The following is a 15,983-nucleotide window of genomic DNA, read 5'->3' on the forward strand; positions in this document are numbered from 1 at the left end:
CCTTGGTATACTTGGGGGATGGGTTCCAGGACTCCCACATACACCAAAATCTGGGCATACTTAAGTGCCCCAGTTGCCACTGTGGAACCTGTCTATATGAAAAGCTAGTCCTCGGCCTGCTGTATTTTTAGGTTTTGCATCCCAAGAATACTTTTTCCGTCCACATTTGGTTAAAAGAAATCTGCACATGAGTGGACCTGTGCAGTTCAAACCCCTGTGGTTTAAAGGACAACTGTGTAAATAAAAGGACGGTCCCTCTCCTTAAAATTTCATAGTTGATATTTGTATCATAGTTGATATATAGGAGTTGATGCTATGAAAATTTCATAGTTGATAAAATTTCATAGTTGAGCCCTTTTACCATGTGTGTAAGTCTTAGGACTAGGGAATTCAGAAGTATAAGTTACGGGGTTGTATCATTTGGTGCTTGAGTCCTTTCTTTTGGTTAAGGTACTTCCTTGATGTAAGGTAATGTTCTTTCAGGCATTTTAAATTAAATGAAGTTGTTTGAATTTACTTGTTGGGGAATATCTTGCCTTTAATATAATAGCTGCTGTGTGGAATTATGTATTTCATGTATTCAGTGTTTTTGAACTTGCATCTTTTATTACTGTATTTTTACAGCTTTCCCCCTTTTGGATATTAAAACAATTTTATGAGTTTTTGGTGCATATTTTAAATTTGTGCACTAAACACTTGCAAAAGCATATTTTAAATTATGGCAAGTTTCTTAAACCCGTTAACCTTTTATATATTAGTTGTTATATATTAACTTTTTTCAAAGTTATTATCTATCCTTTTGCTGACCAGTGTCAAACAAGTTCTGAGCATCTGAAAGTCTAGATTCATCCGGAGCATTTGCTCAGGATGGCATTTTTTTGTTTTTCTTTTAGATGAAGTTCTCATTGTGTTTTCGAGGCCGGCCTTTAACTCCTTGGGTCAAGCAGTCCTCCTGTCTCAGCCTCCCAGGTAACCAGCACTAGGTGCGTACCACTGTGCCAGGCTTGTTTTCAAAGTTTATAGGAAAAACTTTGGTGTCTTTTCTAAAGAGACCGGTACTACCATACACGAATATATTTATCTCACATTTATCTCTGTCTGTCTGTCTGTCTGTCTGTCTAGCTATCTAAGACCGAGTCTCGCTTTGTTGCCCAGGCTGGAATGCAGTGGTGTGATCTTGGCTCACTGCAATCTCCATCTCCCAGTTCAAGCAATTCTCCTGCCTCAGCCTCCCTAGTAGCTGGGATTACAGGCGTGTGCCACCACACCTGGCTAATTTTTTTTTAAATTTTTAATAGAGACGGGGTTTCACCACGTTGGCCAGGCTGGTCTCCAACTCCTGACCTCAAGTGATCCGTCTCCCTCAGCCTCCCGAAGTGCTGAGATTATAGGGGTGAACCACCACGCCCGGCCTGTCTCACTTTATATACCCTGAAAGCATTATTACTATCCATTATTTTATTCAGAGCTAGGACCTTTTTCATTCCTGTACTGTGGAACTACTTGAGTTGCCCTATATCCTCTCCCCCTTTCCCCATTCTCAACATTGTTTCACCTTATAAAAATTAAAAATTTGGCCGGTGTGGTGGCTCATCCCTGTATCCCAGCACTTTGGGAGACAGAGGCTGATGGATCACTTGAGGCCAGAAGTTCGAGACCAGCCTGGCCAACATGGTGAAACCCTGTCTCTACTAAAAACACAAAAATTAGCTGGTCATGGTGGCGTGCATCTATAATCCCAGCTACTTGGGAGGCTGAGGCAGGAGAATTGCTTAAATCAGGAGGCAGAGGTTGCAGTGAGCTGAGATGGCACCACTGCACTCCAACCTGGGTGACAGAGTGAGACTTGATTTCAAAAAAACAAACAAACAGAAAAACCCAAAAAACCCTCTAAAAATTACAAAATGTTTTATTGATGGTCTCCTCTAAAACCCATTACTAAAGCTGCTTACTAAAGAGTAGATATTTTACCCCTTCAGTGATAGTTGAAGGATCATCAGAGAATCCTTGGCTATCTCAAGCTTTTACTTAACTTCAGAGTTCTTACCTGACACAGAAAAGTTGAATTTTCTTTCCTCAAGGGCATAAAACATTTTAAATGTACCTATTTGCATAAAATCTACTCAAAGAAAATTATCAAGTGATTTTATGGGATATTTTTGCATACTTGCACATAAGAGAATCTTTTAACATAGCTACTTAATCTCCTTTGTATTATTCATTCTCTCTCTTACTAAAAACAAGTGAATGGCTTGGTTGGATGTGTATCTATATCTTTTTTTTTGATACACATTTTGAAGGAGCCTTTTGAAATGCAGTGTTTTGGCCACCATTCCAGCTCTACAGGAATATGGTTTCATGATAAAGCCAACAAAGAGCACACTGGCAGCAGTCCAGCAGCTGACTCTCCAAGGAGTAATGATAGACACTTTGAAAGGAGTGACCTAGCTCGGGATCTCACATTTCAAAGCTTCATGCTATGATTACATCGGTAAAAGGCAGCCAAGAAATCTAGATGAGATCTCACTTGTACCTCCTAAGAGTAATGGTGTATAGGTAGGAAGGACTTCCATAGTCAGATGCAAGTAAGATTTTTTTTTCCTAGCAACCTTGTAAAACCCAGGGGTGGGGAACAAGTTGAGGATTCAGAATGGGAGTAACCATGGTGGAAGCTTTCCTTCTACGAACCTGGATGAGAACAGCCTTATAGTGACTGAGGGTTAACTCAAGAAGCTCAATGCCGTATCAGTTTTCTAGAGCTAAGAGAATATACATAGTTTAGTAGTAAGCACAAGTATCATGTTCACGTCAGACACTGTAGCTACTGCTTCCTACTAGAACAGACCAAAAGAAACCAAAGCAAGACCAGAATCAGTTCAGTTTTGAGGAACAGACCCTTTGCTTACTAGCATTGCACACTTCAGGAGTAAAAATAGAATGAAAGTGGATTCGCTTCAGTACTGTGAAATAGATAGTAACTCTTCATTGTTTTAGTGGATTAGTGATTGCGGCTCTGTTTCTAAATTAAATTTCATGGCTATATGTTGTTCTAGGTGGCAAATTAATCTTCTTTAATCAGTACCATAGATTAATTATTGGCCCTTTGCGGAAATAGCAGGAATGTGCCTTTTTCATTTTGTTAAAGGTTATCTCAGAGTTAAAAATTTACATAATCTGAAAATATTTTTCAGGGATAAGACTAAGTGACTGTATATACCGCAGTGATAGATTGACCCACTTTGATTATTGTAGAACTTTCTGTTTCTCAGTAAAAAGTGCTAAACATGATAAAATTATGAAGGATTGCTTTTAGCTATTGGCTGTATTCTTTAAAGCATATTTAGGAATGAAAAGTTAGTTTCCAAAGTGCTATCATTTATTTAATACACGTTTTCTCCAGAACGTGCTTCCCGAAAGTTGAGTACTTTTATTTATTTAAGAAATATGTTAATTTTTCTTTTCTTTTCTTTTCTTTTTCTTTCTTTTCTTTTCTTTTCTTTCTTTTTTTTTTTTGAGACAAGTTCTCACTCTGTTGCCCAGGCTGGAGTGCAGTGGCACAGTCATGGCTTACTGCAGCCTCGACCTTCCAGGCTCCCACGACCCTCCCAGACTCAAGCCATCCTCCCAATTTAGCCTCCACCATGCTCAGCTGATTTTTTTATTTATTGTAGAGACTGTATTACCATATTGCCCAGACTGGTCTCAAACTCCTGGGCTTACTGTGCCCGGACCACAAGAAATATGTTACTTTTTTTGAGATTTTTTATATAGTTTGAGAACACAGTTGCCCTGCTCCCCCAACCCCTAGTGATATAGACCTGGTTTCGTTGCACTGAGAGAAAAAAATTAGTTTCTTAATTTATGTTGCTTTTCTGCCTTTTTGAGATTGAGTGCTTTGACTTTTCTCTTGTTTTCGTATTTGCTGTATATGTGTTGTTCCTGCTTAATTTCTTATATGGTTTAAACTTGCATCTGTAAATTATTTATTGGCTAGATTTATGACTTGGGCAAGTTACCTTATCTCTCTGCTCCTTAGTTTCCCTCTTTATAAGACGAGGATAATAATATTACCTACTTTGTAGAGTTGTTGTAAGATTAATGACTAATAAATGGTGAAGTATTTAGAAGAGTGCTCTATACATGTTGGCTGTTAAAATTATAAGCAAGGACCTGGACTTCTCCCTTCCATTATTTGTAGCTCTTCATTTTTATAATTTTTTCATAAATATATGTCTCTCAGCATATAACAGAACTTTGTATTAAGGAATAATAAATATCACCTGGTATGTAATTCTTTATTATAAATATAAATTTGCTTCTTATTAAAAACAGAGTATTATTTTCTTGCCTCAGATTGAGCTTGAAAGAAATTAGTAGAAAGTGGGCCCTTTTCTGTATTTTATAGGTACCCACACACCACTGAATGTAGGTCATCGTTTAAATTCTGAGTGTACATCCAAATCTAGTGCAGTTATGTAGAACAAAACAGTTTGTATGGAACTAGAAGTGTTACTAGAAAGGTAAACACTGTAGTTGGTAGCAAACTGATGAGTTAAAGTGATGGCTCAGCAAAGATTTGGGGGTTGCTGGTTTTTATTTCACTCAGTTGTTTCAGAGTGATTACTCCTGAAATCGAGTAATTTAAAATATAGATGTGTTAAGAAATTTCATATTCCTTTCCACTTAAACGTCTTGCGAAAGGAAGCATTTCTTTAGGGATAGTTAGCTATGTGAGTGCTACATGAATTTTAGTCATTACTGTGGCGACTATATGATAACCAAAAGTAGGAGTCTCACACTTTAGTTTCAGATTTGTGCTGTTATTGAGTAAATTTTTAAAATGAGATTGCCCTCTTCCTTGCTAAACTGCCATGTATATAAGCCCATTAAATTGACTTTTATGCCTCTTTTCCTTTTTTTTTTTAACCTGTTAAGACTTTTTTTTTTTCTTTTTTATATTTACCCTAGCCTAAGCAAGACCTCAGCTCTCCACGGAAATCTTTAGTACAAGGCAAAAAGATCTATTCATTATAAAGAGAAACCAGATCATATGTGACAGGACTTAATGTAATTGTAAGTTAGTGGTTCGGTGTCAGGGGTTAGATTTTCTTAACTTTTACATTTAGTAGGATTATTGATAATTCCTAAGTTGTATCCTTAAATCATATTTTCTGGACATTAGGGATCTGCTTCCAACACTTAATTATACTAGTGAAAGGAATAGAACATTCACTGGATTTCTCATGAGATAGAGATGGATCCCATGGCACTGTGCCCTTGAGGACCTGGTCCTGAAGTTTTTTTCCTTGTTTCTAAGCATCATCTCATTATCCTGTGAGCCATCAAATTCTGATTTTTGGGCTGGGTGTGGTGGCTCGCACCTGTAATCACAGCACTTTGGGAGGCTGAGGCAAGACGATTGCTTGAGCCCAGGAGTTGGAGACCAGCCTGGGCAACGTGGGGAGATTTGTCTCTACAAAAAATAAAAAAAATTAGCCAGGTGTGGTAGCGCACGCCTGTGGTCTCAGATACTTGGGATGCTGACATGGTAGGGTCCCTTGAGTCTGGAAGGTCAAGGTTGCAGTGAGCCATGATCACAATACTGCACTCTAGCCTGGGTGACAGAGTGAGACCGTGTCTCCCCCAAAAAAAATTTTTAAAAAAAAATTTTGTGTAAATTAGCTTGAATTGGGTTTTTTTTTAAACTTACAACTGAGAATTTTGACCAGTATATTTAATGTTAGTCTGACCATTTCTCCAGTGCGCTTTGTACGTATTTAAAAATAGTTTGGACTTTAATCTCAGGGTAAACATTAATATACATAGGTACACTCAGTTTATATATGAGATAATATTCAGGATCAGTGGAGTGAAAATAGTAAGGTATCTTCCATTTTTTCAATGGCTTAGAGGGAAAAGTGTTTATAATGGGTATAGAATAAATCAGTATTCCTTTCCCATTATTTATGCTTATACAGTGTAGACGTTTTCCTTAAAGAGCTTGTCACCATAATAAGTACAATAGCAAAGATATAAAGTCAGTACTTTCACTAATTAGGCATAAATATCCTCTTTGTTGTTTTATTGCAAAGTAGCTGTTATAACCATATAAAAAGGTCAGAAAGGGAGGAGAAAAACTCGGTGAAAAGTCAGACAAGAGGAAATGAAGAGGTGAGGTATGTATAGTAAGCATTAGTGAATTTGTAGTAATTGCTTTAGGTTCCATGGATTGCCCACTTATGGATTAAATGTTAGACTTCTGCAAAATGAATTGATGATAGAGATGAAGAAAAGTCTTAATTTGTTTTCTTTATGCTAAAGTTAAAGTTGATGTGGTTAATTAGGTGTTAAGAGCAGTTTTCCTGTCGTTTTATTATGTTTATGACTGAAGAAATAAATGACGAGGTCTTGCTTTGTCACCCAGGCTGGGGTGTAGTGGCATGATCATAGCTCACTGCTGCCTCAAACTCTTGAGCTCAAAGGATCCTCCTGCCTCATCCTCCCAAGTAGCTGTGATTATAGGTGTGTGCCACCATGCCTGGCTAATTTTAAAATTTTTAGTAGAGATGGGTTCCTGCTATGTTGCCCGGGCTGTTCTAGAACTCAAGCGATCCTCCTGTGTCAGCCTTCCAAAGTGCTAGGAGGATTGCAGGCATGAGCCACCAAGCCTGGCCTTGTCTTGCTTTTTAATAAGCTGTTGTCATGATGTTGTCGTTCAAAATCCAGTTCTTTACCACCCCAATTGCTTGGAGGTAACGCATTCAGTGAGAATGAAAGATGAGTACCTAAAAGATTCAGAATTGGAAGCCTTTGTTTAATAGGATCAATGTGTAGGAGCTGCAGGGAATATGGACTTTTAAATATTCCAGTCCCAAAATAAACTTGACTATTGGCCAAGACTGTGGTAAGCTAAGCATTTGAGATGTCTATGCTACATCATCCAACTCTTGGCCTGAGCTGTTTTAGCTGGCTTGCCTATGTAAATTGAAACTTCCTTTAATACTTAACTGTAAGTTAAACATAGTTCTGGAGCTCCTTCGAAAGGGTCTTAGTTGGCCAGGCACAGTGGCTCACACCTGTAATCCCAGCATTCTGGGAAGCTGAGGCGAGAGAATCGCTTGAGGCCTGGAGTTTGAGACCAGCCTGGGCAACATAGGAGACCCCTGTGTCTACAAAATAATAATAATAACAATAATTATCCAGCTGTGGTGGTGCTCACCTGTAGTCCCAGCTACTGAGGAAGCTGAGGTGGGAGAGTTGCTTGAGCCCAGGACATCAAGACAACAATGAGCCATGGTTGTACCACTGCACTCTAGCCTGGGTAACAGCGAGACCCGCGTCTCAAAACAAAAACAAAAACAAAGGGTCTTAGTTATACAGATCTTCTTAATCATCCCTAAAGCATACGTTCCAAGTTTGTATTTACAGTAAAGTGATCTATATCCCAAAACATGTTTCCACTGGTTACTAATTTGGGGCAAATCATTAACTTCTTAGAGCCCTTCTGTAACTAAGAGTTAGGGAAAATACTTGTCTTAACCAGAGCACATATATATACCTTTGACTTTTTTGCTGCCACATGGTTAAAAAATCAGCCTTAGAGAAGTATAATTTGCACAAATTTTACCTTTTTTCTAGGATGTAATATAAATGAAATCATACAGGATGTATTATTTTGTGCCTGTCCTCTTTCATTTTAGCATAATGCTTGGAGAGTCATCCATATTGTTAAAATTAGTAGTTAGTCCATTTAATTGCTAAGCAGTAGTCCATTGTATGGATATTCCACAATTCCTTTATTTACTAGTTAATGGATATATATATATATATATTTTTTTTTCCAGGTTTTGGGTTTATTTATGTATTTGAGATGAAGTCTTGCTCTGTTGCCCAGGCTGGAGTGCGGTGGCGAGATCTCGGCTAACTGCAACCTCTGCCTCCTGGGTTAAAGCTATTCTCCTGCCTCAGCGGGCTGAGTAGCTGGGACTACAGGTGTGTGCCACCACACCTGGCTAATTTTTTGTATTTTAGGTAGAGATGGGCTTTCACCGTGTTAGCCGGGTTGGTCTTGATCTCTTGAGCTCGTGATCCTCCCTCCTCAGCCTCCCAAAGTGCTGGGATTACAGGCGTGGGCTACCACACCCGGCCCAGTTTTTGGCTATTATGAATAAAGCTCCTCTGAATATTTGCAACATAGATCTTTGTATGGACATATATTTTCATTTCTCATGGTTAAAAATCCAGGAGTAGAAATTGTAGGATTGTAGGGTGTGTTTATAGTTTTTAAAGTAATGGCCTAGTTTGCATTCCCACTGGCAATGCATGAGAATTCCAGGGCTCCAAATCCTTGTTGATGTTTGGTATTGTCAGTCTTACTAACTTAAGTCGTTCTAGTGGGTCTATAGTGATAAATCATCATGGTTTTAGTTTGTAATTTCCAGATGACTAATGATGATTATCTTTTCATGTGCTTATTTGCCATTTATATAACTTTGGTGAAGTGTTCAAATCTTTTGCTCATTAAAAAAATTAGGTTGTTTTTTGTTTATTGTGAGTTCATAAAGTATTCTCAATATGAGTCCTTTATAACAGGTTTTGCAAATTACATGTTTTGCAAATATGTTCTTGTAATTTGTTGCTTGCCTTTTCATTGTTAATAGTATAGTGTCTTTCAGAGAGCAGAAACTTAATTTTTATGTAGTCAAAGTTATTTTTTTTTCTTTTTGAGTTAATGACTTTTATAGCCTATCTAAGGAATTGTCTCTAAACCTAAGGTCACTAATATTTTCTTAAATTTTATTCTGGAAGTTTATAGCTTTGTTTGACATTTAGGTAAGTGAAACACTTCAAATTGAATACTGAGAGAGGTAAGTGTAGGCTTGTCTTTTTGTATGTACTGTGAATATCTGAGTTTTCCTCTGAGCAGTGCTTCAGTTGCAGCTTACAAAATGACATATTGTGTACTACTATTCAGTTTGAATATTTTCTAATTTCTCTTTTAATGTCTTTTTTGGCTTATGAATTATAAAAGTGTGATGTTTAACTTCCTGTATATATTTTATTGTTATTAATTTAATTTCATTGTGGTCAGAGAATGTACTCTATAGGATTTCAGTCTTTTTCAGGATTTCAGAATTTGAGATTTGTTTTGTCATAAGGCATATGGTCTATTGCAGTGAATGTTTTGTGTCTTTGAAAAGACAAATATTTGGTTCTACCAGTTTTGCCTCATATATTTTGAAGTTCTTTTTTAGGTACATACATATTTAGGATTGTTGTGTCTTCTCAGTAAATTCATTCTTTTATGACTTGTCCCACTTTATTTTGATAATATTTGCCATCCCCTAGGCTACTTTAACATGAATATAACTCTGGTAGCTTTATTACCACAGTATTTGCATAATTTTTTCCCCATACTTTTACTTTCAGTCTGTGTATATATTTGCAGTGCATTTCTTGTAATTAGCACATAGTTAGGTCTTGCTTTTTTATTTAGGCTGACAGTTCTCCGTCATTCATTCATTCATTCATTCATTGAGACTAAGTCTCGCTCTGCCACACAGGCGGGAGTGCAGTGGTGTGATCTTGGCTCACTGCAACCTCCACCTCCCGAGTTCAGGTGATTCTCCTGCCTCAGCCTCCTGAGGAGCTGGGATTACAGGTGCCTGCCACTATGCCCGGCTAATTTTTGTATATTTTGTGTTTTGTGTATTTACCCCCATATTGGCAAAGCTGGTCTTGAACGCCTGACCTCAGGTGATCTGCCCGCCTTGGCCTCCCAAAGTGCTGGGATTACAGGTGTGAGCCACTGCGCCCAGCTGACAGTCTCCTTTTAATTGTTGTTATTAAATGGTGCTTTACTCTGAGTTTGAGTATCCATGTGGTTAGGTTTCAGTCTACCATTTTGCCATTTGTTTTCTATTAATCCCATCTATTTTCTGTCATTTTTTTGAATGAAAGATTTTGTAATATTTCATCTTATCCCCTCTTGTAGTGGAGATATACTTGTTTTATTTTTTTTCTGTGGCTGCTCTACAGTAGAGTAGATACCTTTAACTTTTGACATTCTGCCTTCAAATTATATACCACTTAATGTATAAGAATCCTATGGTGGTATGTCTCCAGTTTCCTATTTTCTGTTCTTTTTGCTATTGTCATACATTTTACTTTTGGATATGTTAGAAAATCCATAATTCAATGTTAGGCTTGTTTTTATTTAAAGCTTTGTTCAGGTGGGCCTGGAGAGGAGCCGTTGCCCTAGGGCTAGTTTAGCCTGTTTATAAAGGTTTCAGCTGAATGGCCTGAGTTTAATAAGGTCTCTTTAATCAGTCAGAAGGAGAATGCCTGTGTAAACTCTGGTAGTTATTATCCAATGGTTGTTCTTTGCCCACCCTCGTGAAAGCTCATCTAATGCATGTGCAGCTAGTTTAGTAAAGATGTAACAGTGCCTCACAAATTACAGCTGCCTCAGCCTTCTGAAACACATTTAAGTTTCTGATTGGGTTTCCACCCTCCCTAGATACTCAGTTTCTCCCTTTCTGGCTGGAGTCTGGAAACTGCTGCAAAGTACAAAGCTTGGACGATCATTAGGGCACAGGTAATTTGCTTGTCTTCTCTCAGGGATCACAGTTCGGTGCCGTCTATTGTCCAGCATCCAAGAATAGCTGTTTTATGTATCTTGTCCAGTTTTTTAGTAGTTTTGGTGGAAGGGCTAGTCTCATGTTACTCCGTCATGGTCAGACTAATTTAACTTTTTATAAATAAATGTAAGATTTGCATGATAAAGGCTATTATAGCGTACTTCATAAATTAATACATTGCATTCTGCGGGCAATGTTTTGCACCATTTGTCCTGGCTTAGCTGATATTCATGTTCTAATTGTTCATTACAGGATTTTATGTAAATAAATAAATGTTCAGCCTTTGTAATGGGATTGTTAACAGTACCCTGGATCTGCTACTTTACCAATTGCTCCCTAATGCCTACAGTTGATTGCCAGAACTATCTCACTGCCCCCTGTAACTGCAGTAGTTTGAGCTTTAAGATATGTCACTAATTAATTATGGATTATTCTGTTTTTGTTCTGTAATATCCCAATATCTTCAGCAAAAGATTCTGTATTGGCTCTCACCAGCTAGTATTTACTAGAATGTGGAAATAATTCAAACAGGAGGACTGTGCTCTTAAAAACCTGCTTTAACATTAGAAGAGGAAAGGTGATTGTTAATGGCTATTTTTCATGTAAAGGAAGGATTAAGTTTTCATATCTTAATCCTTGTTTAAAGAAATCTGTAGCCAAAGGTGTCTGTTTTTAGTTGGGTCATTGGTTAGGACTATAGACTTCAGTTTTGTATTCTTAGTAATGTTACCCCCTTTACCTCCTCTGATCACCCAGGAAAAGTTCCTTCGTGTAAGATTTTAAAAATTGTGCTGGAGGAGCCAAGTGGCTCATACCTGTAGTCCCAGCTACTCACTACTCAGAAGGCTGAGGTGGGAGGATTGCTTCACCCCAGGAGTTCAAGGCCCAAGGCCAGCCTGGGCAACATAGGGAGAACTCGTCTCTTTAAAAAAAAAAAAAAAAAAAAAAAAAAAAAAAAGGGATTTGAACAACTGTCAAGGGATTACTTGATACAGAGAAGCTGCTAATTTATTTTGAAATTGTAAAATACATTTTCCCCTCTGAAATCACAAAATGCCTCATGTGCTAATGCAGTGAGTTTAAGTGTTTTAATTTAGAAAATATTAGCAACTGCTGGTGTTACTTGGCATGCAATGAACCTGGAAGGGAAGTGTTGAGGGGCATCATCTGTTTAGAACTTTCTTTAGAGGTGTATAGTGCTTTCTTACACTAGTATTCCAATGTATGCCTGAATAGCACTTTTCTTGTACTGAAAAATAAGTCCATGGTGTTAAGCAGGCATCTCTAAAGTGGCCATCTGATTTAAAATAGCTTCCATAAGTTCTAATTAATTTTGCAAGTTTTAGTGTCTCTTTTTGATAGCAGGTAGTAGCTCTCTGAAGCATTCCTTCTGCCTTGAAACATCTTTCTTCTTCATATCTTTGCCGTTTTCCTTTGTGAGACTTAGGCTTATAATACAATAAATATTTAAGTGCCACCTGTTTACTAGGCACTGTTAAGTTATAGGCTCTGGAGATGTAGTGGTGAACAAGATCTCCGTTGTTACTCAGTTTGTAGACTATGAAGGAAAAGGAATAAGGGTTGGAGAATTACTCATGTATTAAATATATGTTGCTTTTTGGAGGCAAATGGATAAAATATTTAGAATGGTTAAGACAATCTTCTGCTTTCTTTGGATTCACTAGGGGTTTTATAATGTGTCTCATATCATTTCATATGTTAAGAGTAAAGGGAATTTTAATGAAATATGTTACTACTGGTTGTGGATTCTAAAAGACAGAGGGACAAAATATTATTTGCCTTTAAGAATACAAAGAAAGGATTGTCTGTTTGTATGGTTAGTTGAATTGTCTTATTTCCTATTTTTTTAATTGCTGAGATCTCACTTTGTTGTCTAGGCTGATTTCTAACTCATTGCCTCAAGTGGTCTCCTGCGTCGGCCTTCCAAAATGCTGGAATTACAGGCCTGAGCCAGTTCACACCAGCCTATTTCTTATTTCTTATTCTCCCTACAAGGGACATTTTAGTGTAAGGCAAAAATATAAACTTATCACTCATAATGTTTTTGGGAAAATATCATATGACTACATGGTTTTGTAGTTTTCGTAGCAGTCACTGGGTCATTAAGTTACCTCATTTTTTGCTTCCTGTTCTTCCTTTTTTCTGGGTAAAAAGTTTTCTCTAGGTCTCATCTCTTAATTCTTTAGCAAGGCATATTTTTATTCATCATACCATAACTGTATATATACTTAAAAGTAAATGACATTTTGTCTTACCATGGATTTCTCACATATCTGGTGAAGCGGTTTAAACTGTCCAATTTTAGGTACATTGAAAGCAAAAGCTAGCTGAGAAAGGAAAGTTTTTCTCATCAAGAGGTTGAAATTACTGTTATAAAACAGTGATAAATACCGGATAAGATATGTGATCCTTGAAGTTTAATAAATATTTTTGGACTATTAATTTATAATCACTTTTGGGGTTTTTTTTTTTTTTTTTTGGAGACATGGTCTCTATAGCCCAGGATGGAATGCAGTCATGTAATCATGGCTCATTGCAGCCACTGGGCTCAAGCAATCTTCCCACCTCAGCCTCCTCAGTAGCTAAGACCACAGGCCTGTGCCACCATGCCTAGCTAATTTAAAAAACAAATGTTTTGTAGAGATGGAGTCTCACTGTATTGCTCAGGCTAGTCTTGAACTCCTGAGCTCAAGCAGTCCTTCTGCCTCACCCTCCCAAAGTATTGAGATCACAGTCTTGAGCCACTGCAGCCAGCCTGGTTTTAATCTTTAGGAAATATTTTTCTAGGTTAAACTCAACACAGTATAAGTATTTTTACATGTATTTCAGAATCTAAATTTATTAGGATACTGGCTGATGACTCTGTATGTACATTTTATTTTACACATGCTTTTATTAAGATTTAGGCTTCCAGCACTTTGGGAGGCTGAGGCGGGTGGATTATGAGGTCAAGAGATAGAGACCGTCCTGGCCAACATGGTGAAACCCTGTCTCTACTAAAAATATGAAAATTAGCTGGGCATGGTGGCACGTGCCTATAGTCCCAGCTACTCGGGAGGCTGAGGCAGGAGAATCGCTTGAACCTCGGAGAGGTTGCAGTTAGCTGAGATTGTGCCACTGCACTCTAGCCAGGGCAACAGAGCAAGACTCCTTCTCAAAAACAAAAAACAACCAAAAAAAATAGGCAATTTGCTTTAAAAATTAGATACCTCATGAACTCGTTGGTTATTCCTTATTAGCTAAGAAAAATTATTAGACCACTGTGTATTATGCTAATTAAATGACTCATTTCTGCTAGTTAAACCATCTATAATAGGCTGCAGAACACATTTTGCTGGAGTCATAGTGTGTAAAACTAAGCCCATCAGGAAACTTATGGCTAAAATGAAACAGAATCTTGCTAACCTTGTGTGTGTATTCAGTTTTGGTACCTGAAAGATTTGTGGTATTTGGAATATTCGAATGTTGTGTTATATTTGTTTAGATGTTTGTATTTTATATTTACATGACAAAAAGGATATGGTTGCTATTTAAACTTTTTGAATGGTAGGAAAATAATCTTAGGCACAGGAAATCGTGACAAGACCAGTGTTGTAGAACTATGATGATGGATAAAGCTTTTTTTTTTTTTTTTTTTTTAACTTTATGTATAAGTAATTCTCTAGAGCAGAAATTACTCAAGCTTTCAGTGGTATAAATTGCATTTGGTCTAAAGATTGATACTGACCAAATACAAAAGATTTTGTTGTTTCTCCTAATTTTCTTATACCTTTTGATATTCTTTGAAGAGATCTAATGGTTATTTAATTTCTTCAGGTTTTACTAAATTTTGTTCATTCTAAAGACTTTTAAAAAGCTTACACATCTAATAAGTCAGAGCTATGACAAAAATGCCAGGTTTTTTGGGGGGCAGGGAGGGTGGCGGAGGTGGTCCTGTAGTAATGCTACAGTATCTTGATGGACATCCTGTTAATACTTTGGGGAGTGTATTAGTTTGTTTTTTATTGCTATGAAGGAATACCCAAGGCTGGGTAGTTTATAAAGAAAAGAGTTTTATTTGGCTCAAAGTTCTGCAGGCTATACAAGAAGCATGGCACCAGTATGTGCTTCTAGTGAGGCCTCGGGAAGCGTCCAATCATGTTGGAAGGCGAAGAGGGAACAGGCATGTCATGTAGCGAGAGGGAGCAAAAGAGAGAGGAGGAAGTGCCAGGATCTTTTTAAACAACCAGTTCTCACGTGAACTAATAGAGCAAGAACTTATTACTGAGGGGAGGGTACCAAGCCATATTAGGGATCTGCCCTCCTAACCAGATACCTTCTACTAGGCCCTACCTCCAATGTTTGGGATCACATTTCACCATGAGATTTGGAGGGGACAAACAGTTAAACCACATCAGGGAGTTTCTTTTGGGAGAGCTTAGGATCTTATTTTATTACTTTTTAATGGATGATTCATTTATTTTCTGAAATTCCTATTTTACTTTACTCTATTTCAATTGTACAGTTCTCTGGCATTTAAATACTTTCATATTGTGCAGTGATTACCACCATCCGTCTCTAGAACTTTTTCATCTTTCCCAACTGAAACTGTACTTACTAAACACTAACTCCCCATTCAATCCTCTTCCTAGTCCTTGGCAATCACCATTCTACTTTCTATCTTTGTGAATTTAACTACAACTCCATATAAGTGGAATCATATAATGTTTGACCTTCTGTGACTTGCTTATTTCACTTAACATAATGTCTTCAAGGTACATCCATGTCTTTCTTTTTTTTTGGAGACAGAGTGTCACTCTTGCCCAGGCTGGAGTGCAGTGGCGCCATCTTGGCTTGCTGCAACCTCCACCTCCTGGGTAGAAGCAAATTCTTGTACCTCAGCCTCCCAAGCAGCTGGGACTACAAGTATGCAGCACCATACCAGCTAATTTTTGTATCATGTCTTTTTTTTTTTGAGATGGAATGTTGTCCTTGTCACCTACGCTGCAGTACAGTGTTGCTATCTGTGCTTACTGCTACCTCTGCCTTCTGGGTTCAAGTGATTCTCCTGCTTCAGCCTCCCCTCCCGAGTAGCTGGGATTACAGGCACCCACCGCCTTGCCCAGCTAATTTTTAGTAGAGACGGGGTTTTGCCATGTTGGCCAGGCTGGTCTCAAACTCCTGACCTCAGGTGATCCTCCTGCCTTGACCTCCCAAAATGCTGGGATTACAGGTGTGAGCCACCTTGCCCGGCCTGTATCACGTCTTTTAAAGACTGAAAAATACTCTCTTGTGTGTATACTCTACATTTTGTTTATCCATTTATCTATTGATGGATAGTTG

General features: G+C 37.8%; 1 protein-coding gene across 10 annotated transcripts in view; it reads left to right on the top strand.

Annotated features, from left to right (window-relative positions):
* Positions 1–15,983, top strand: part of LOC105487246 (myotubularin related protein 3) — a 141,116-nt gene that overhangs the window by 21,309 nt on the left and 103,824 nt on the right. For 4 of the 10 annotated variants that reach the window (XM_011750645.3, XM_071080372.1, XM_071080373.1 and 1 more), the window contains exon 2: positions 894–969. The exons of 5 other annotated variants lie outside the window; for them this stretch is intronic. In XM_011750645.3, the coding sequence (XP_011748947.2) occupies positions 894–969 (76 nt within the window). Of the gene's footprint in view, positions 1–893; positions 984–15,983 lie in introns of those variants that run through there. One more of the 10 variants, XM_071080375.1, reaches the window with a different exon arrangement.

This window comes from Macaca nemestrina, chromosome 15 (assembly GCF_043159975.1).
Source record: "Macaca nemestrina isolate mMacNem1 chromosome 15, mMacNem.hap1, whole genome shotgun sequence".
Taxonomy (NCBI): Eukaryota; Metazoa; Chordata; class Mammalia; order Primates; family Cercopithecidae; genus Macaca; species Macaca nemestrina.